Source organism: Dysidea avara, chromosome 3 (genome assembly GCF_963678975.1).
Source record: "Dysidea avara chromosome 3, odDysAvar1.4, whole genome shotgun sequence".
NCBI classification, from domain to species: domain Eukaryota; kingdom Metazoa; phylum Porifera; class Demospongiae; order Dictyoceratida; family Dysideidae; genus Dysidea; species Dysidea avara.
The window spans coordinates 12918770-12941393 of record NC_089274.1 but is presented as its reverse complement, the minus strand read 5'-3'; the positions used below and the strand labels follow the sequence as shown (position 1 = coordinate 12941393).

General features: G+C 38.4%; 1 protein-coding gene across 1 annotated transcript; it reads left to right on the top strand.

Moving 5' to 3' along the window:
* Window positions 1–122: 122 nt before the first annotated feature.
* LOC136249436 (cilia- and flagella-associated protein 221-like) lies at window positions 123–22391 on the top strand. Its single transcript, XM_066041443.1, has 24 exons — window positions 123–310; window positions 896–996; window positions 1051–1137; window positions 1465–1563; window positions 12599–12699; window positions 13881–13984; window positions 15452–15608; window positions 15879–16011; window positions 16256–16364; window positions 16760–16803; window positions 16857–16921; window positions 18723–18810; window positions 19539–19634; window positions 20133–20231; window positions 20308–20392; window positions 20452–20555; window positions 20604–20684; window positions 20749–20853; window positions 20902–21039; window positions 21090–21215; window positions 21264–21364; window positions 21799–21873; window positions 21924–22010; window positions 22195–22391. The coding sequence occupies exons 1-24, from the start codon at window positions 205–207 to the stop codon at window positions 22322–22324; spliced, it is 2421 nt and encodes an 806-aa protein (XP_065897515.1). The 5' UTR covers window positions 123–204; the 3' UTR covers window positions 22325–22391.
* The last annotated feature ends 233 nt before the right edge of the window (window positions 22392–22624 follow it).

Below are 22624 nucleotides of genomic sequence, written 5' to 3'. Positions count from 1 at the left end.
AATTGGCCATGGTGGTTGTCTCCAGACACCATACAAGTCATAATATCTGTATGTACAAAAGAAGTGTACGATCACTGTACATAGCAAATATTACTCGTGGGTTTAATTTGAACCTCAATTCGAACAGATTTCCATGTGGATGAAAACATTAGAATACAATATTAGTTGCTAGTGGCAACGCAGTCTACTGTAGTCCCAAACAGGATGGCTAGCTCGGAGTTCGCCACAGCAGTCAGTACTAAGAAATTGGAGAGTATTCTAGTGGAGCCAGTTGTGGCGAAAAGAATCCCCGATCACCTTGCGGACACAAGTAAGCACACAGATCAGAAGCCCGCGCTGATGGCCCAGGCTGTAGTCTCGTCAAACAGTTTTAAGTGACAAAAACATTCTGGTTAGCTAGTCACTGCTGAATGCAGACAAAAGTATTGGTGGGTGCGAAACTATCATGTGAGACTGGTTGGTATTAACTGGTCAAGTACTAGAATTTTAGGCCAGGGCCGGGTCTTAAAAGCATCTTGCTATATCTCTGAGACCATAGATAATATACGAACCATGCCGAGACCAGTCTATTTTCGTCATTATGTGTCTACACAGATGTTGCTAACAGATACTAATGTGGACAAGAAAGAAGTGGCAGAACTTAGAATGTTATATATAGTTGTTCTACATTCTGGAAGTCAAATATGATTTCACAAAATCATTATTACTTTTAACACATTTAGAACAGTCACATTTACTGAAATATTTATAGCAGTAGTACACTTCATGTTGACATTGAAGAAATATTGTAAGTGACACTGTACCATATTATAAGTGACACTGTACCATCACTAAACTTGTCTATGACATTATATTATGCATGTTAGTTGTTACTGATTATCTTTTTAAATTGCAGAAGTGTTCACAAAATTATCTTACAATGAAGTGTTTCATATGAAACCAGCCACATTACATTATGAAGGATTCTACGTTGGTCGGCCCCAAAAGAAAACACTGGTAAATACATTGTCAGCAATTGTGTGTTGTACTATACACTATTTTTGCTTGCAGCAAATTACTAATATATCCCGAGATAACCAGAGATTGCACATAATACCTCCGTCAACATCCATATTTTCTATACACTATATAAAGCAGGTATGATTGTGTGTGTGTTTGTGTGTGTGTGTGTGTTTGTGTGTGTGTGTGTGTGTGTGTGTGTGAGAGAGAGAGAGAGAGAGAGAGCTTGGTGAGCTATGGTTGGTTAACTGGAGAGCTGAATTAAGCTAGTTAATTAACTTAGAGAATTAGATTACTCTAGCCAGTTACCAACTTTAAAAGGTGCTTGATATCTGCACTCAGCCACCAGTGGTACAAACAATTCTTGATGCAGTGAAGAAAATGGCAATGTGAGCAGGGATGAGAAACTAATATTTAAATATATGTGGCCTTAACTTATACATGCATTTCTCTAATTCTCCATAGAAAAATACTTTGGCTCCAGGGTTTCATCTAGATGTTACAGTGGAGTTCAAACCCAAGGAATGGAAGTATTACTATGACTGTATCAGAATTCACTGCAAGGTTAGAATTTTATGTCAACATAATTCTTAATGTTGTTGTTGTTCTTAAAATATCCTATCTGCTTTGAAGAATTCCATGCCTCCATAACTATCAATAACATTTTGCTGTATACGTACCTTCCTGTTGTACCATAAGGAAGTACTTTTTATCATGGTACATGTGGATACTTATTAAGTATTCAAACATCGTTGTTCTCCTTGATTTGGCAGCAAAAGTGTTCAGTATGAAATAAATTGTTCAATTAAGTCATACTACCATACTTCAACTCTGACAGGTTATACAGAGCCAAGTTCAATGTTCTCTAATAGAATACATACCTTAGACAAAAATGCTCTAATAGAACAGTCACTTCTACTGTTTGGATATTGGAATGTTGACTGGATAATGGAGGGAACACCGTACTATAAACTCTGAGCATGAACCTTAATTACCTTATATTCTTTCTAATGCGTTTAAGCACTGTTCACTTGTAGATATCCATTTTGTCAAGACCACACCCTTACTACTTATTTCTGCACTCTTTTCTGTGTATATATTTACTGACTTACCAACCGAGATTTTTCGCCTGTGAAACAAATAATCAAGTTGAAGTGGCCTAGTTGTTGTGCTTAGTATACTACTGCTGCCCCATTACACAGTCCTATGAGAGCAATACATGCAATCAATCAATAGAGGGATTGCACGCGTGATGCATTAAGACATATTTTCATAAAATACTTAACAACCGTTGCTTGTCAGACATTTGTGATGTACGCAAGTGAAGGCTACAGCCATTCAGTGTAGAATAGAACAGGTTCGCAGGTTAGTCACTTGTATATACTAGCATAACCGTTGTCAAAATTGTACAAAGTGTTAATATTCACGACTAATCTACGAAATATTGGTATTATGTTTGTCCAACTTAGGGCTAGTATTTATTCTAACCTTATCCTAGCTTTTGACAGAGATTCTCTTATTTGGTAGAGCGTGGTGACCAAGTAAGTGTATTCACCCCATTGCATACCATTGAAAAGTAAACTTCACAGATGTCAGACTAGCAATGGTTGTTAAGCATTTTTATAATTCGCGTCACAGTACTTTTCGCATGCAAACCCTCTGTATACTTGTATATATATTACTTTGACTGATGGAGGGATGATGCAGAAATTTCAGACAGTTCTTGTTTTTATTCTTACATGATAGCATTCCTATCACCCCTATATGTTCAGTTTTAAAATTCCAACTTTTCCTCGTACTTGTTTGTTTACTTTTTTTGTAACAAATTTACGACTGGTGACCCTGTGCATACTGCATTGAATAAATTAAGGAATAGCACCAGACATATGTACCATAAACCAATTTCGCATCTAAATGTGTGCTCTGACTACCAAAAACCACAATGCATAGGGCCATTTCAGTCTTTTTTTTTTTTTTCAGAAGCTCCCATATGCAAACAATCCGGAAAATACTGTTAATGTTACCTGCTAATCAACACCTAGAAATGGGAGGACATGATAAGTCTGATGCATGCATTACAGCAATTGTAGTAAGCAATAAGGCATGTATTAGGCTTAAGTTACATTGAACAGTGAATAAATCAAGCCCATTAACCATTATGCTTGATTGAAGGCATCAGTCAGTGAGTCGATGGTACATACGTCTAAATTACAGACAATTACAAGAAAAAACTGATAACTTACAAATGCTTCCATATAAAACTGGTACGTACATTCATAACATGAACAAAAACCGGCAAGATTTACTGATGTTCCATATAAGGCTGGTATGTACGTTCATAACACAGACAATAACTGACATGATTTACTGATGTTCTGTATAAGACTGGTACGTACGTTTGTGACACGAATAATAACCAGCATGTTTTACTGGCATATTCCTTATTTTTCGTGCATCATCCAAATGGACGACACAGACAAGGGGGTGTCACTCCAATAGGCACTGTGCTACAATCTGTGACCACGGTCAAAGCCAGTCAAGATCAATTTTCGATTTTGACCCCCAGAAGATTTTGCATTAGTGATCTGACATTTCTTTGTGCTGCAAGTGTAATTCCCAGTGATCTTCTGCAATAAATGTTCAGCCTTCTTTATTTGGTTCATTTTATTCAACCTGCTGAGAAAATCTTGGTATGTTAAAATGGCAGATGTAATGGGTAGATTAGCTGTACCACCACGTAGCACTGAATGCATAGCCTCTATGCTTCTGTTCCCAGTATTCCTAAGGCTGCATTTTTTTGGTATCTAAATCAGGAAATTCCAAGTACAAAACAAGCTGATGGAGATGTCCATACACTTCCAATGTAAGGTAGTGACTCCTATAATGCCAATATGGCGACGGAAGGTTCAAGCCAGGAGCTAACGACTAGGTAGAGCGTGATTGATACAGATAATGATGACACGCTACAACACACAGCAACAACTTAGTACACATGATCACATACTATATTTAGACTATTCTAATTATTGTTACATTCTAACTAATGTCACAGTCAATTTCCTACATCCTCCGGGGCCCGGCCTAATACAGTTGCCCACTTAGATATCTTCTGTAAGGCCTTGGCAGCAGCATTCCTTCGTGGATGTGTTCCAGAGGAAGTAGTGTTGTTTGACGGTGCTTGAGTGTCCTTCATATGTTGAGTAGATTCATCTGAGGTGTTATCAGTAACTGCTTGAGAAACATCGTCTTCAATTGAAACTTCTAACGGGTAGAGCTTGACAATAGGACGAGTTGTCTTATACGTCCTCATTCTAATATGAGCTGCACGAACCAAATTGTCCTTTCCTATAATGAGTTTCTCTACAACAGCTAATTTCCATTGCATTCTTGGCTTGTCGTCATGTACAATCACAACATCGCCTAGTCTGATAGCTTGTTTGTTGTGTCCCGAAATCTTGTTGAACTCTCTCAGGGAAGTTAAATATTCTCTTTTCCAATGTGTCCAAAACTGCTCAATAAGATGTGCTTGTTTGTCTACTCTCTTTCTCATGTTGTCAGCATCAAGGTAGTCTGGATCATCTAACTCTTCTGGATTGTCTAGTGGGTGAGGAACAGGGCACATTCTCCTGCCATATAGTAGATGAGAGGGAGTAAGCGGCTCCGGATCAGCAAAATCAGAGGATACATAGGTCAGTGGCCTGTCATTCAACATAGCTTCGATTTCCACAATAATGGTCTCAAGCTGTTCCAGAGTAATAAAGGCTCTTCCGAGAGTTTTCTTCACTGCTTGCTTGGTGATCCCTATCATGCGCTCCTAGAAACCAGGGGGCACGTTTGGGAATAAAATCCCAAATTACATTCTGAACTTCTAATGCTCCTTTCAGTGACTCTGATTCAAATAATCTTTGTAAATCCTCCGCGGCAGCGAGGTACGTGGATGCATTGTCCGAAATCATCTTGCGTGGTAGGGATTTCCTTGAAAAAAATCTTCGAAAGGCTAACAGGAAAGTATCCACGGTAAGGTCGTTAACAACTTCGAGATGCACTGCTCTTGTGGCAGCACATGTGAAAAGACAGATGTACACCTTTCTCTCTTGTCCCCCTGTCTTGACATATAGGGCTCCAGTAAAGTTTACACCTGTCACCGTAAACGGTGGAGATTCTGCGACGCGTACCTTAGGCAGTGGAAGGGGGTCTGGAGCTCTATAGGATTTCCCCATCAACTTGTTACAAATGACACATCGCCTCAACACTTACCTGACATATTGCCGGATGGAGGGTATCCAATAGACCTGGCATAGAGCTGTTACAGTGATGCTCACACCTCCATGGTGGAGTTTGTTGTGGGTATCTATGACTATCATATCACTAAACTGGCAATTGGAGGGTAGGAGGAAGGGGAATTTACTCAGCTCTGTGGTGGGGGCATTGTGAATCCGTCCTCCGCAACGAATTAACTGTTTGTCATCTAGGAAAAGGCGTAACTGTCTGACTAGTGGGGGACACTTAGATTGCCTTTTGAGTAAGTAAGAAAGCTCATCTTGGTAAGCTGAACCCTGTATGCCCTTCACCAGATGTCTACGTGCATTAGTCAATTCAATGTTTGTTAAGGGGCCAGATAACTTGGGTTGCTGTTTGCGTAGATTGTGAAGCCATCTGAAAACATAAGCAGTGACAGCCAGAATGCGATGAAAACTACTGTATCGTGATACATCAATAACAGATAATATACTTGTGTGGCTGTCTGTAGTTGTAAGCTCTGTTGTGCAAGTAGCTTCAGGTTCAACATCCTCTTCTACCTGTAGATAGAGTACACTTGTGGGTGTCCATGTGGGCCAATCTGATTTAGTGAGCAGCCATTGTGGACCTTGTGTCCACAAGTGAGACATTCTTATTTGGTTGGTTGATATTCCTCTTGTAAGCAGATCGGCTGGGTTGTCACCTGAGGGTGTGAAAGACCGGTCAACAGTAGGAAAGGTTTCACAAATCTCACGAACACGGTGGTCAATAAATGGTTTGGAATTTGTGCCTTTGTGTATCCAATGTAGCACGATTTGGCTGTCTGTCCAAAAGTGTACTTGTTGAATGTGAGGGACTGCCAAATAAACAAACTTTGCTAATCTGATAGCAGTAACAGCTGCCATGAGCTCTAATCTTGGTAAGGAAGTAGCCTTGATAGGAGCTACATGGGTCTTTGACATAGCAAGACAAATATGATTATCTCTACTAAGGTACACAACAGCTCCATATTCCTTAGTGCTGGCATCTGCGAACACAAACATGTTACTTATTTACATATTTGATTGACTGGATGGGAAGTAAGCTCTTGGTATCATCAGTTGTGGCAATTCTTGTAGATCAGCAAGAATGGCAATCCACTTCTCCTTGATCGCAGTTGGAATGGGTTCATCCCAAGTTAACTTTGTTTACCAGATTTCCTGCAGTAGAATTTTGGCCTTAATTGTTACTGGTGTTACCCATCCCAGCGGGTCAAAAATCTGTGATGATACCTGCAGTGTATCACGCTTTGTAACAAGGTGTTGACAGGTGGAAATTGTCTTGTTGCAAGAGAAAGAATGTCAGTTGATGTATTCCATTGCAGACCTAACAGTCCCACTGTTGGGCTAGAATCACTGGTTTTGTCTTCCATGGTAACTTGCTTGAGTTGATGGCTGTTTGTTGACCATGACCTGAGATTAAACTTGGCTTGGCTCATGATGTCTTGGGATTGGGTGTAGTACGTTAGGAGCTCATCTTCGGTGTTGCATCCAGATAGAACGTTATCAACATAAACATTTTTTCTCATATCTAGTGCAACTGGAGTGTCAAACTTGGACAAGTGCAGGTTGAGGACTGCTCCGAGCATAAATGGAGAGCTGGACGAGCCAAAGGGAACCACAGCAAAGCGGTATGTACACATCTCCAGGTCTGGAGTTTCCAGGTTGGCTGGCCATTGAAACCTAGTGAAGTTTCTGTCAGATGGGTGGAGCTTGACATGGAGAAATGCCTTCTCTATATCAGTTGAGAGAGCAAAGGCATGGATACAGAAACGTAGAAGGATTGCACATAGGTTATTTAAGAATGGTGGCCCTACCATGAGACAATCATTTAGACTTGCTGAGTTGCTGTTGCCACGACAACTGCAATCATACACAACTCTGATAGGAGTGGTGGCTGACTCCTTCTTCACCGGATGGTGTGGCAAATAATGAACATCAGGTGTGGCATCATCATATACTCTCTCAATGAATCCTCGTTCTTCCTGTTCTTTCATAATACCATCGTAGAATTGTAGGATGTGAGGAGTTTTCCTGAGCTTGTTCACGAGTGTTTGAGTTCTCTTCTTGCAAATAGCAATGTTGGAGGGAAGATGTGGTTTATCTACTTTCCATGGGAATCTTGCGATGTATGGGCCTTCAGGGGTTTGAGTGATAGAAGATTGCTGGTATGATTGGAGGAATGCCGAGTCCATGGACTTTGAATTAGTGTCTGTTGCAACTGCTTCTACTGACCAGAAGTTCTGTAGGTCTGGTGACTTGAGTTCGTCAATGGTCATCACTGAAGTGATCTGTAGTAGGCAAGATGACATTTCCTCTGAAACTGCACTTGGTAGTGGCCCAGACAGCAAGTACCCTAACTTGGATTGCTGAGCAGTGGGACCCTGACCTCTCACAATGTGGTCCTGAACAAAGCTCCAATAATAATCTGTGCCAATAAGGAGAGATATAGTAAAAGTCCCTTCAGATTAGTGCTAAGCGGTTTTGATATTTCATAGACGGTACGGTACTGTGAACTTGATATTGCGGTATGACTAAATTATTGGTATACCTTAGCTTGATGCTATTTTAGACCTACAGTACTAGATTTAGACACAGAAAAATTTCATTGTGTCGAAAGCCTATTGTATATTTATTGCAGTACATATCCCTGTAAGTAGACTTCCTCACACAAGGTACTTTACACACAAGGTATGTTATTTTAGCTACTAAAAGACTTGTGTTTTTAGAATTCACGGTATTTGAGGTAGTTAAAAAACTGGACGGTATCAAAACCAGATACCGCTGTTTGACTAAAATATTGTCATATTGCTCAGCACCACTTCAGATGTCACTGGTTGGGCTAATTTGAGGCCTCGAAGATGTGGCATACTGCGGACAGAGGATGAAATTGAGTTCTGAATGGGAGCTGAAATTGAAGGCACACTTAGAACAAACAAGGATATCAGCTCACCAGACTCTGTCTCTACCTTCACCATGGTGGTTCCAAGTTTCTGCTGTGTCACCAAGTCAACTCTCCTGCCCATACACTTTGTGTTACAGCCACAGGAGAGCTATAATTCTCATTGCGGAATGGCTCATGAATCCATAATGATGCTTGCAAATATATATACGAGTAGCTTTAACTTCAGGCATGTGTTCTTTTAGGACCTTGACAAGTGTTTTAGATATTACCTCACTGTAGCGTCACAGTTTTGATGTATGTGTAGTGTAAAGTCAGCATGTCTGATTTTTCAGGTTGGACTTATATTATATAGCCTTGAGGGCCTTTAGGTCATTTTTAGCAGAATTACAAAATATGATTGTTGATCAGCAACTCAGTGTGATGTATCTGTTATAAGCAACTAGGTGGAAAAGAAAGTGAAGGGACGTATCTGGTGAGCAGAAGAACAGGCTCATCTATTGGCAATTCTGTATAGTAACAAGCTTGGGCAAAAAAATTAGCACCATTGCTTGGATTGCCTTCTGTTCGACAAGCCCAGAAAATTAGAAGCAAGAGTTCTAATGAAGAGCATTTTATGCCTGTCATAAATAGTTGAGCTATACACAAAACCTCAGATAGAAGAAAGGTACCATTGCAAAACAGTATGGATGGCACCCATGTAGTATGCACAGTAGAGTTGTACAGGGACCACTACTTCCTGCAGATGTTCGGTACTATGCAACAGAATCACAGCTTCCCACTATGCAGGATCCCAAACAAGTGGAGAACTACATTATAACAGTAAGGAAGAATAACCAGTATGCAGCAGAGGCTTATAGTTTGAACTTGTGTGATACAACAAGGTCACTAGATGATGTAATTATAGGGTGTATCCAGGAATCAAAAAAAGGGATCACTGGTAACCACATTTTTGCATCGATGCTAGAAATTGAGAAGCAAGCCAATTGGTATCATAGTTTGGCACTTGTGGGGACATTGTACAGATTCTGCAGGTAATTCTCTTTGTGTATTAGTTATCACCCTTAACTTTCCAAAACTTTGATAACCAGATCAAGTTTGCTGGCTTGAAGATGAAGGGATTTGTGCTTTATGCTCCCATTCTTAGAGAAGTACCATCTATAACATGACCTTGTTGGGACCATTCAGGCAGAGCTTCAATCAGATAATATTAAGATTGTTTCTGAAGTGTCTTTATGCATTTTTGCTAATTGTGTTTGATGACTTAGAGCATTTGCTATATGGGGAACAGGACAAAATTTGTGTACAACCCCTCTTTTGGTGGTACGGAGGTCATTGCACCTGGGATTCTTCAATTGTTTGAATCTATTAAACTTTCTCAATAAAGGTGAGCATTTGCCACTTACCATTTCAAAACAATATGCACACATATGGATGTTCTCCATTGTATATGCAGTACCAGTGCATTTTGTGGAGTAAATGGTGCCTGTGTATACTACCCCTTTCCCCTGTTCCATTACTTTCACTTGTTTGTCTGGACAAGTCATCTAATGGAATGGTCTATCAGCATACTACTGTAATTTCCAGGGTGGCTCTTTTTCTATTCCTTGTATTCTGTACAACAGCTGCAGTGTATAGCTATGTTAGTGCCTCCATCATGTTAGTAGTTGATTACTGGATTTAGCATATTCCCACAATGTTTTAGCACTAGTACATCCCCCACATTGGTCTCCATCAAGTTATGCAAACTTTCTGTCATAGACCCCACAGCATTCAGCTAAACGTGCGTATACATAATGTTTGTACTCTTGTGTACTGTTATGTACATAGTTTCAGTGGCATCAGTTTCTATATGTTCCCCGTCAGCTGCTATTTCATCCATCCATGTCAGCCATAGTTGTAGTATTTAGCTCATAGTCTGTAGCATGAAAGAAATTCCTAATGTCACATTGTTTTGCACCTTTGTGGGTGATCTCCCTTCTCTTCTGAATGTGAAAAGCTGCTTTCTTCACATGCTGATTGATGTACTTCAACTGCACACTACCCTTAAAGTGGTCCCCACACCACCGACACTTAGTAACTTTATCATCTTCATCAATGTATAGTGGTTGTTCTGTTGCTGACATTTTGTCCTCTTCTGTGGCTTTTTCTAGAAGTTCTCCAAGTCCACAGGTGGCATCTAATTTAATTATTTGATTTAAAACACTATTTTACAGAAGCAAAATCATACCGTTGCTTCCCCAGAATGTAGTTTTTTTATTGGACGTTGCAGTAGGCTCCACATTCTTTCTCTTCACTTTTTTCTGTTGCTTTCTTCAGGGGTACAAGGTAGGGAAAGAACTTCTTCCTTAACATCAAAATTCTATCTGTTTCAACCATAAATGAAGACAGTACTTCCTGTTAATGAACAACAGTAATAACTACACTGCTTATTAATAGCACAATAGCTACAGTACTTACAGGAAGCACAGTAGCTCATTTGCACATACATTCTAGTCAACAATTTACATTGTATAGCTATTTATGGTTAGTAAAACATCAATTCAGGACTGCCTAGTGCCTATGGTGGGAAAGGAGGGGGGAGAGGGCAACTGGACACTTTGCCCCAGGCCCTTAGGCTGTCAGTTTATTCAACCTTTATATGTTGGAAGTCCAATTGTTTTTGTGGGTACTGTCCTGTTGGCAGCCCTGCTTTGGTAAGTCGGTTTTATATAGCTAGTACTCTGCCTAGTAGCATAGATTATATGTTATCTAGCTATGCTAGTACCTAGCTATTATATACGATAGCTATATGTACTCAGGTATCAAGCTATCTACCTTCAATTCCTTATCAGTGTCAATGCTAATCATTTCCATGAATGAGTCACAGTAATTCAAATTCAACGTAAGGTGTTTTGCTGCAATCTCTGGGAAATGTTCCAAGAGTTCTTCTTTAACTTGAGCTAAAGTGTAGGACTTGAGTGCCCAAGTATAAAATCTCCAGACTTTCGTGACGCATTTCTTATTCTGCTCATGCTTGTATGCTAGGGCTACTTTAATTCCTTCTTCCATCAGCCAAGGATCCATTACATGAACAGGAGCCCAAACAGTTACTGACAGGTTTTACTGCCGCGGCTGCAGATTTAGGCACACGCTAACTGGCACGCGCATATCCGTATTGTACATTTCTGTATACTTAATATCATACAGAAAAAAAAGTGATTGTTGGTTTATATAGAAATGAGTGCTTGTCCGTTGACCAGCAACCAAATTATTCATTGGTTGTTGGCTGGGCTGGTATCTTGTAGTTGACCTTTGACCTTCGCCTTTGACCATGGTCGCAAATCGTAGTACAGTGTCTATTGGAGTGACACCCCTTGACAGATGCTAGAGCTGAATTGCTCTGTAGGCATTGCAGAGAACTTAACAGATTGCACATGGAAAGAGTAACACCAGAAGAAGTGGAATTGAGAAGAGCATGAAGAACAAAAAGAACTGAATTCCAGAACAAGCGGAGCTACAAGACAACAGCATAACGGATATTAATAATTAACTCAACAAAGATACAGAATAAACATACAGCTAAACATTAAACAGAGGAGTCAAGATGAACCTCTGCCAAGCGCAGTTCAGCAGAGGTATAGTGGGGCTGCTGCCCCGGATAGCCAAGATTGCAGAACACAGTAAGGAGAATGAGATGACACAGTAGGAATGGGTCATGCACTGGAGGAATGGGTCAATGGCTACTGTAGTTTACAAGCATATTGCTACTTTGTTGTCTGAGCGTTTCTTACAGTAAACACTTCAATGGTTGAGGTGCAAGTTAGTTTTTCTTTACTCCGCTCGGCAATAACTTGTCTAAGGGGATTTAGGTCATCTTACCATCATTTTTGTTTGTCTTTTAAGTACCTAGTGTGTTTGAGACTTGACTGATTAATTTTTGTCTTGTTGTTTTGTTAAATATTTTTGTGCTTGTGTCAAAAACACGACAAGCACAGGAGAGCAATTATCTACAGAACAACATCACTTTACAACAGCGATCATTCTCCTCCATCTACAAAATACCAAAACACAACAGATAGCATACATATAGCTAATCTTCATTGCAATTCTATGCAACTCAATTCACTCAGGCTCACCCCATGATGTTAACATCTGTCTAGTTATATATACTGCCAAGCTGTCATGAAGGAAAAGCGAGGCAGGTTGTTTGGTGATATTGTTTGGCAAACTTTCATGACTCCTAATATACGTACAGTACACCATAATGTGTAATAATGTGTATTTCATAAAAACTTATTAGAGGTATTTTGAATACTGCCAAGGCACCGTGAACATAATTCTAGGCTTGTTTCTAGTTGAGTTGTTTGCACTAACCCTCAAGATCAATATCCCTACTATTTAGTACTACCATACTTTATTGTGACTATGCTGTTTACAGGGTAGAGAGAACCTCTATGTCCCCCTCCACGCCTACCCAACAATGAACACTAGAGGATTTCCTAAGAATGTGACTTTTCCTGCAACACCAATTGGTGAAAGGTATGTAGCCAATACTACACACATGGATGCAGAATGTTGTACCTGTTGTGAGCTATTAGAAAATGCACACTGTACATGGTCCCAGTTACAAAGGTGTAGATGTGCACAGTATGTGATTTAATATACAAACTAAAGCAATCATTATAGTGGGCTAATTTTGAAGCAAAATTTCTACAGATAGGGTAATAGCACATTTTTTGAGGACTTCTAATAGAACGTACATAGAATGTTCTAGAATTCCAGTGGTAGATCAAAGTTAATGTTTACCAATAAGCATGCAAATTTAAACTAGAATATGTATTTATAATGTAGAAATTAAGTGTGGTAAACAGCCAAGATATAGTAGCAGTGGTTAAGGATGTGGATGGAGGTCCCTGGTTATTCAAATGTTGGTAAAAAATTTTCTACATTTTTGTGCACCTTTTACCCTGCGGTGACTGCTCTATTAGAGTATTTCAATCCTGCAATTTTACACTGTAGTTGTTCTTTATAACTCTGTAGCTGTAACTCCATTGCTTTTCAAACCACTGCTACAATAATCAGCCTATGTACAAACTGATTTTCAAAGTTATTCTCATGCTCGGTTTACCCTGTAGCTGTGAGCAAAGTTTGATCTTTTTTTTTACGTGAATAAACAATCATAACTCTGTGGATATTTATCAGATTCATAACAATCTTTGAGTGTTAAGTCATTCTTCATTTGTGCTGAAGTTTGCAGTAATCAAGTCATTTTATAACAATTGCAAAAAAAATTGAAGCCCTCGTTTGACCCCCTACGACTTAAGAAGAAAAAATGAATGTCCATATTTCGCAAATGGCTGGTGTGAATTTACTCTGTGGCCTACCCTACAGCTATAATGCATAAATGGTGTGAGAAGGGGTCATGAAACTATGCATGCATGAAAATGCTGTTTCCTGTCGATATACCCAAGGTGCAGCATGCTGGCTTTCTTGGCCACACAACACACTACCGTGTGCCTTGATTGTGATAACTGTAAACTGAAAGAATTTGACACCTTATCATGCACTTAATAACTAAATGACAAATCAAATTTGGCTTCAATTCACCGAAATTTTAGTTCCTTCAATTTTTTTGTTGTTTATGACAGTAGCTCACTGCCTACTTGTAATTGTCATTGCTATTGTGCTAGTACTTATTATGTTTTTGTGAATGTTCATAGTTCAAAAAGACTCCTAACTCTTTGCTGTGATGTACCTGTTGACTTTGAATATCAGTTGATATACATTCAACCACATCCCAGCTTCCATGTAGCTCCTGTGCAAGGTACAGTATTGTGTTTGTGTAGTGTATTTCATATCTACCTGTATATTTTGTGTTTGTGTACTGTACAATCCCATTTAATGTATTTGAACATCTTGTTCTAATACAGTGAAACCTCAGCTATCCATCTGAACACATTTGTTTCTAGTTAACGTAGACATAAGCGTTCAGATAAGTGATTCTGTCTGGACAGTGATTCTGTTTGGATACCAAAACACATTGATTTATGAGCAGAACTACATTCAATTACTATATTTACTTTAATTTACTCTAATAGAGCAGTCATCTTTTGGTGTTTGGATAATCAAAAGACTTCCGCCAATTACCTTGTTTGCTGGCATAATTTTGAGCACAATAAAGCATGAAGTATTATGCTAGCATAATAGGACGATTTTCAAGATTTTAAAATTAAAAATGTGCAAAGTATACACCAAAACATATACCAAAGCATACATACACTACACCTTATTGCTGCATTTCATATAATAAACATATGAAGTTATTATTTGTGACCATCTCAGCAAAAACCCGAGTTGTTCACACAAGCATGCGTATTGAGAAAAACGTAGTTTAAAATAATTTGTGAAGTTACGCATGCTACAAAGAAAAAATACGCAAGTTTTTATCGAGCCAGTACTCAAAGAAGAAAGACTCAAATTGAGTAAAACTTTATACCATCTTATTTACCTGCTCATGGAGAATTTGAAAATCTTTATTTCGTTTCTGTAGTTTGTTTACGTTTACCGCATCATAAATAAATGTCATGTGCATTTGTTTATGATGTGGTAAACATAAACAAGATCGTCATCATTTCTTCTACCAAACCACCTTCACATCCATATGCGCAAGTGACTACAAGGCTAACACTATACCTTGGCTGATGTGCTAATCCATGGTGAGCATTTTAAACCAATTTTCAACATTGTAGACTAATCCAATTGGAAGTCATGGCTGCGAATGTAAGCACCTGTAGTTTATTTTCAGTATAGTCGCTGTACAAATTGATTATCTTGCTCTTCCTACTGTCTAGCACTATAATTCCAAAACTACTCACCACAGAAGGCTGAAACTTTGATGATCATTCCTTGGACACTGCAGATAATGCTAAGAAAATTTAAAAATTCCAAAATTGTGTGAACAAGTCGGGTTTTTGCTGAGATGGTCACATTTTACTGTTTCTTGTCTACACTTTGTGGAAATGTACTCTAATAGAGCAGTCACTTACTCTAATTCTGATATACTCTAATAAAACAGTTCTCAAGCATAATCTTGATAGCATAATTTTGAGCATAATAGACTTGTGTTTTGAGCATTGAATAGGCTACTTTGAAAGCATAATGACTCAAGGCTAATAATCAAAGTGTTCATTCAAATAACTGAGGATGCCTTGTACTAGAATATACACTTACTGTAAAACTTAAAAGATATGTATACTTTGTATAATTGGGATATGATATATGCTATTATTAGGCATAGTTCCAGCACATGGCAAGACTAATATAGCAGTAAAATTCACACCAACTGAATTCAGTACAGCAATTATGAAGCTTCAACTGAAGACATCACAGTTTAATTCCAACCCAATTGAGTGCACATTCATCGGGTACTCTACACCAGGTCTAGCAGCGTAAGTCACTACTGTATAGTTGGTGTTGCAAAGCTTCAGATTTCAGCAAGAAAATAATGGAAGCTTTTGTAAAAGGATGTTTGTGTGTGCATGTGTGTGTGTGCACGCTCATGCATGCGTGCGCGCGTGTGTGTGTGTGTGTGTGTGTGTGTGTGTGTGTGTGTGTGTGTGTGATTCAATATTTGTGGACCACTGCTTTTCATCAAATATTGTTGAACATTGCATTTATTACTGGTCAAATAGATACATTCTGATTCCATAAAACTGTAGGTCTAAAGCTCAAGAAAATGAACCAATTTCATTGCCTCCACTTGAGAAACTGAAGGAGAAGAAGAAACAGTCTAAATTATTAAAGAAAGTCAAACATGAAGAGACATCCAAGGAGTCAAAATTTGCTACTAAAGTAAGTACATAACTGTCAACAATGCAGTGTGACCTCCATTATTTGAACACCCGTGTGCCAGTTCTGAAATAAGTACATTTGTTCAGATAAATAAGCTACATTTATACAGAGCTCTGTTCAAATACTCTAATAGAACATACACTGACTCTACAAAATACTCTAATAGAACAGTCAATCCTACTATTGGTTAATCAGTATTGAGCTTCTGTTGTACTCCCTGTATGTTGTTAACAATGTTCTATAGGAAGTGATTTATAAAGGGATTCGATTTCCTAACAATATAAACACACCTAATTCAGTTTCCAAGGTTCTTAATCAACAAGCTGGAAAACTTAAAGCTAGTGAACTGAAAAGTAAGTTGGTACTTATACTAGTAGTAGTATATTCATTTGAGTAACTTGAATGTACATGTAATATTAGAGTATTTCAAACTTTCAAAACTCTGATGCTCCCACATGAGGCTACTTTTCATGCACCCACTGTACAATAAGGCCAAATGACAGGATTAATATTAAGTGTATATAGTATTCAGTGCTATGATGTAATTATTACTTGTATGTAAATATATAGTGCAATACACACACTGTATATAACCAACTGAATGTGCATTACCACCCTAGATCACTTCTTGTTTTTTCACTTTTTTAGTGATCCCTATTCCCCTTACATATATGTATAGGAGTACGTAATGTGTTAAAATGTGCACATGTCAATTGTAATCCTAACAATCCTCTCTTACTAATTTCAGCTACAGTAGCATCAAGTGGTGCTATTGGCAGTAGACAATGCAAGGTTTGTTACTTACCACCAACTACGTACTTGTGTACACATGTTCTGTATCACAGGAAGCTGCATTTCTACAAGAAGTCAGAACCACCGCTGAGGAAGAGAGGGCTAATCAATTGGGATGGTATGAAATTCAATACTTGTATGTAACTATAGCAATTGTTGTAATAAATATAGTCACTTGTGTTTAACATTGTTGTGTGTCTTGTAATTGTGTACTTGTGTGTGCATATCATGCACATTAATTATGATTATAACCTGTTTTAACCTGTTTGGTATGTTAAATAGCATCACTGTGAACCAGCTGCAGTACAATTGTTAAGTGTAGCACCTGCTAAATGTATAAATGCTCCCAGAATCACCTATAGGAAATATACGTTTGGCCTTCAATATGGATCACTATACGTCACATGTGCACTATTGGTAGAGAATGTACCAAGTAGGTATTTCTGTGAGATAATTCTTCATTGATGCATACTGCATAAATTTAAATGGTACAAAAGAACAATATATCACATCCAATGCAAACTAGTATCAAAATTGTGACCGTCTCAGCAAAAACCCGACTTGTTTGCACAAACATGCGTATTGAGAAAAACGAAATTTAAAAATTATTCGTAAAATTATGCATGCTACAAAGAAAATTGCGTCAGTATTCGAAGAAGGAAGACTCAAATCGATTAAAACTATATACCATCTTGAGAGTTCAAAACTCTTTATTTCGTTTCTGTAGCGTCAACAGTATGCATGTCACGTGCATTTGTTTACAATGTGGTAAACGTAAACAAGACAGTCATCATTTCTTCTACCAAACCGCTTTCATATCCATATGTGCAAGTGTCTACAGGGCTAACACTATACCTTGGCTGATGTGCTAATCCATGGTGAACATTTTAAGCCAAATTGCAACATTGTAGACTAATCCAAATGGAAGTTATGACTGCGAATGTAAGCGCCTGTAGTTTATTTTCAGTATAGTTGCTGTACAAATCGATTATCTGCCTCTTCCTACTGTTTAGTGCTATAATTTCAAAACTAAGCACCACAGAAGACTGAAACTTTGGTGATCCATTCCTTGGACACTGCTAATAATGCTGAGTGAAATAAAAAAAAAATTTTAAATTGTGCGAACAAGTTGGGTTTTTGCTGAGATGGTCACAATTGAGATTGGCAAGCAGTACAATCATCCATTGCAGTAGTAAATAAATCCAGTGGTCTAGTCCCTAGCCTCCCTGGATGAGTACATCATTATATGTGACCAGATTTTACAAAAACTGATCCAAATCGCATATCAGGCAAAATCAAACTAACACCACCAGTGGATAGCTACACTATCGTACTACTAGTTTTGACCCTCAGTACTACTCAAACTACTCGAGGCTGGTTTTAACAGACGTCTTTTCTAGGTGGTGTGGAGTGCTCAAATGGCGGTTTCAGGCCTTGTGAAGGACCTGGCTTGGCAAGAATCAGTGGTTTACTGGTGGACAGCCTTGTAATGTTGGCCAGATGTTTTCTCTGTTGATTTTGCTACATATCAGCCACTAAGGAGCCAGCACAGCCCTGTAATCTCGTGTCTGGACTCCAATCGTGGTCTGCCTCCATTTCGAGGTCTATCTCTTGCCCTCCCCGCCACCCCCCACCCTCCACCCCTTTGTGAGCACTTGTGATACTACTTTGCTCGTCCAACTGCTCAGATTTTCTATCTTATTTGGCAGGAAACTCTACAAGCAGCTACAAGTACTGGAAGTGGTCTGAAAGGTAACAGATTGATGCATCTTTTGTGTAAATTTCACACGCGTGCTTGCTATCCTTGGAGAGTTATGCTGGCTTCAATTCTTTAAAACTGTTTATCTCGAAACTTCTAATGTGCGATTTGGATCGTTTTTCCAAAATCCAGTCACATATTGTTGTTTATTGTGCTGCAGGGTGACTCATTTGGGATTACATCTTATGAGTGACTTAGAGAAGCAGGCTGTAGTTGCTGAGAGATCGCAAGCCGGAGTCATATATCAGGTATAGTGGTTGCTACAATGAAACTTGTCTACTGTGTGTTTACTGTGGTCAGTAAATTGATTTTAACTAACTATAGTATTAAACAGATATGCTGCTTTATAAAGCAGCACTCCATGTTTATTGCAGCTTGAAAGAAAGCAACCATCATGCAACAGCCTGAAAGTATAGCCATAGATGCTGCCCTCAAATAAATCTTGAAAATACAAACTAACGTTTGTCACTCATTTTCTAATAATTGTACCAATGAAGTAGCTACTATGCTGGAAATTCAAATAAAGAAACCTCAAATGTTGAAGTGGCTTTTTAAGTGATATCTCATGAAGACGCCCTAGCAATGTATATTTGAGTGTTTTATTAACTAACATTGAATTTTGTGGTTTCAGTTCTACCACTAAAAAAAGTGGTCAAACATTCTTATCCAGAAAATGGATGGTTATTCAAGTACATACTGAAGAGATTTTTATTACCTTTTGCATTCAAACAGTACTAACAGTGTGACCTCTTGTACTTATATCCCATTAGGGTCCTGCAGCTATAAATGTCCAATGGTCACCTACATCAAACTCCATTGGGTATACATAGCATTCAATAGAGTTTGATGGACTCCCTGACAGCTTTAGTTCTAGTACGATAGTAGTACACATGGTTACCTAATTAGACAAGTTTCGCTACAATACTGCACCTCTCTACCTGTATTACTGCACTCTACCATGTTTCTTCACTTCCAGGACTATAGACGTGTTCCTGTTGTGGAGACAGAATGTTGCAGGACCGCAACTGAATGTAACCCGGGAAGAACATTTCGAGATACCAACTATAGCCAGGTGAGAGATACTATAGAAACAAAATGGTTATTCTAAAACAACCATGCTATAGAAAAACAAACAAACAAACAAACAAACAAACTTGGCCATAAAACCTCAGTCTGAAAACCCCATGTGATATCAAAGGATGGCAACCAAGAAACGACTGCAGTGATGTTGATGTTAATAAATTTGTAGCAATCACATTGCAAATTAGTTGCATGGGCAATGATCACGAGTAACACAAGAATGAAGGTAACAAGGCTTTCATTGAGAGTTCCAACATACAATTAACATCTACACACATACTGGTAGAAGAGAGATGTAACAAATGAGATCTGAAGGAATGATGTAAAACTGTACATGTATTTTTACACGTAATATGCACTGCTACATTTCCAGAATCATGTGATATTCTTTTGGTTTAAGGTGTGAAAGTGGTATAAAAATGGTGTATGAATAATGACACAACCATTATTTTGAGCAGTACAGCTATTTATATTCATGTTGTGTTTGCAGAATTTGTTAGACATTCACCCAAAATTTCAACACTACTCCAGTAACAACTGGGCTCAACGGCACATGGTACAGCAAAGATTTGTACAAGCTGCAAGAAAGGTACATAAAACATTCCTCAGATACGTAACTACTTGTAGCTACATGAAATCACACTGTACATGATGTGTCTTTGCAGGTCATTATTGTACAGCGGTGCACCAAAAGGTTGTTGTTCTTGAGAACATTCATGGATGACTGGAAGAAAGGAAAGTTTGCTACAAGTAAGCAATGTATGTTACGTCTCATTGTGAGTTATTATTTGTGTTTCACCTATGAACAGCGACTGCTGAAGATGTGAATTTAGAAGATCAGAGTTTTTCAATGACTACAGACCTTATTGTACCGTCGTCATTTCCAGTATGCCAAGCTGATAAGAACAACATGGTGGCTATAAACTAATGAGATATACAATTACATGTATGCATTATGCAGGACAAATTCAGTAGTGGTGTATTAACATTAAAACCACTATCTGTAAGCACTGTGACCAGTATAAAGTTGATGGAGCTTAGAGTAAGTAAATAACTAGTTTATTATCACAAACATATCACAAACATGTGACCTCTTGACTCCGTAGGTCCCTGAGCAGTCTAAATTGATGGGCTATGAACAGCAAGGATTACCTATGAAAGGCATTTATGTATCAACTAAAATTCCTAGAGATCTTAGACAAGGAGCTGAGGTTTATTGCGATCATTTCTATGTAGTATCAATACCTTAACACCTACAGGAAGAGATAGCCTTGCTAGAGCCATGTGGTGAAGCCACTGATGAATTAGTAGTCACAGATTATGAAGAAGTGACTCATAGCCTATCTCCACCAAAGGCATTATTCTTACCATCTCCCAACCATCCACTACATGTATTAGTAAGATAATTTGATGGTATAATGGCAGTATATTGATATACCTGTTACAGGGATGTGGTACTGATGCAGTAGGCTGTGTTCCATTGTTACCTCACCATGAGACTGATATCTACCATGCCTTCCTGTCCATACCAAAATATGCAACTGATAATTCTAGGAAGAAATTCGACCGTCAAGTACATAAATACAACTAAATATCTAGTGTCTACTGGTATCATTTATAGGATGTAATACCTGGTGTAATGAAGTGGAAACAGTTTCCTTCAGCATTTTTGTCATCAATAGAATCATCTAAAACAATATCAACTGCATGGGTGCCCAGATGGTAAGTCATAGCCTAGAGGAGGTTGATCACTGTCTTCAAAAATCACATGATCTCAAAGTGAAATTCTGCCCCAACACCTCGATATCAATACCTAAGTATTCTATGTGAATTATATATCAATATGTGGTGCTCTTCTTTCAGTAACTCAACATATTGTGTGGCTTTCCTAGCTAAGAGACAATTGCTGAATCTACTTCAAATTATTGTGCTATACAATAGCTTTAAGCCTAAAAGGTTTCCAAGTTATTCACAAGACAAGTCAAGTCGTACCAATTGGAAAGGTTGTAAGGCTGATTTTGTCAGGCCAAGCCACATATCAGCACAAATTGTGGGCACCATCACACTTGCCAATTCATTTTATTTTTGATACATGACCAGCCTCCTCTGGTAATGGTAAACAGACACAAGCTGTTGTCAATTTGTTGTTATTGTAGGTGTCAGCCATGTACATTATTATGTGAGCCGGCTCCACACTTGATGGCTGGACCATCCCCTAACGACTACTATGAGTATGTATTATATCATTGTGTTGAGCAGGTCTTACCACTCATGTGTGTAGTTCATCAGAAATTTCACATGTGCCAACACCAAATATGATGAAGGGACAATTTTTTATACCTGAATGCAGAAATGATGAGGATAGCAGGTATCAGTATAAGTGTAAAAAGTTGCATGCTCCACCCCTGGAACATAGGTAATGCTATTTGTTACAGTACATTTTGTAGCATGGATTCCTAGAGGATCAACAATACAGATCTGTAGCTTGTTTTATTACAATAACGTTATGCGTACTATTTCAAAATGACATAGTATTTGAAATACATACACAGGTCATTGGCAGAGAAACAGATTAGACATGATAATCAAGAACATTTCAATCAGTTTGGAAAACAGGTCAACGAGAGACTACAACAAATGACCTCATTATTAACACATACTCAACTACCACCAAATGAATGACCGTATCACATGTACATCTGATAGTTTATCATTTCATTAATATTTGAAATTCTCCAAAAAATATATATGGTACCTATACAATGTTACTGTGCAGGATAGATCTAGGATTTCCAGGAAAGAAGGAAGGGGGGGTTGCATCTATAGTGCATGGGAGCTAAGGAAAGTGGCAACTGGACTAGCTCCACATACAGTGTGCAAAACACTCAGCATGCCTTATCTGGGGGTATGCCCTTACAGGAAAATTTTGTTTATTGAATAAGCATTGTACATGTGAGCCACTTCAGCTATTTAAAGTGAAAT

Coding starts and splice junctions, on each gene's coding strand:
- LOC136249436 (XM_066041443.1), top strand. CDS start 205: ATGGCTAGCTCGGAGTTCGCCACAGCAGTCAGTACTAAGAAATTGGAG. Junction 1,138..1,464: donor CTATACACTATATAAAGCAG/GTATGATTGTGT, acceptor AATTCTCCATAG/AAAAATACTTTGGCTCCAGG. Junction 21,216..21,263: donor GGAAGAAATTCGACCGTCAA/GTACATAAATAC, acceptor TATCATTTATAG/GATGTAATACCTGGTGTAAT.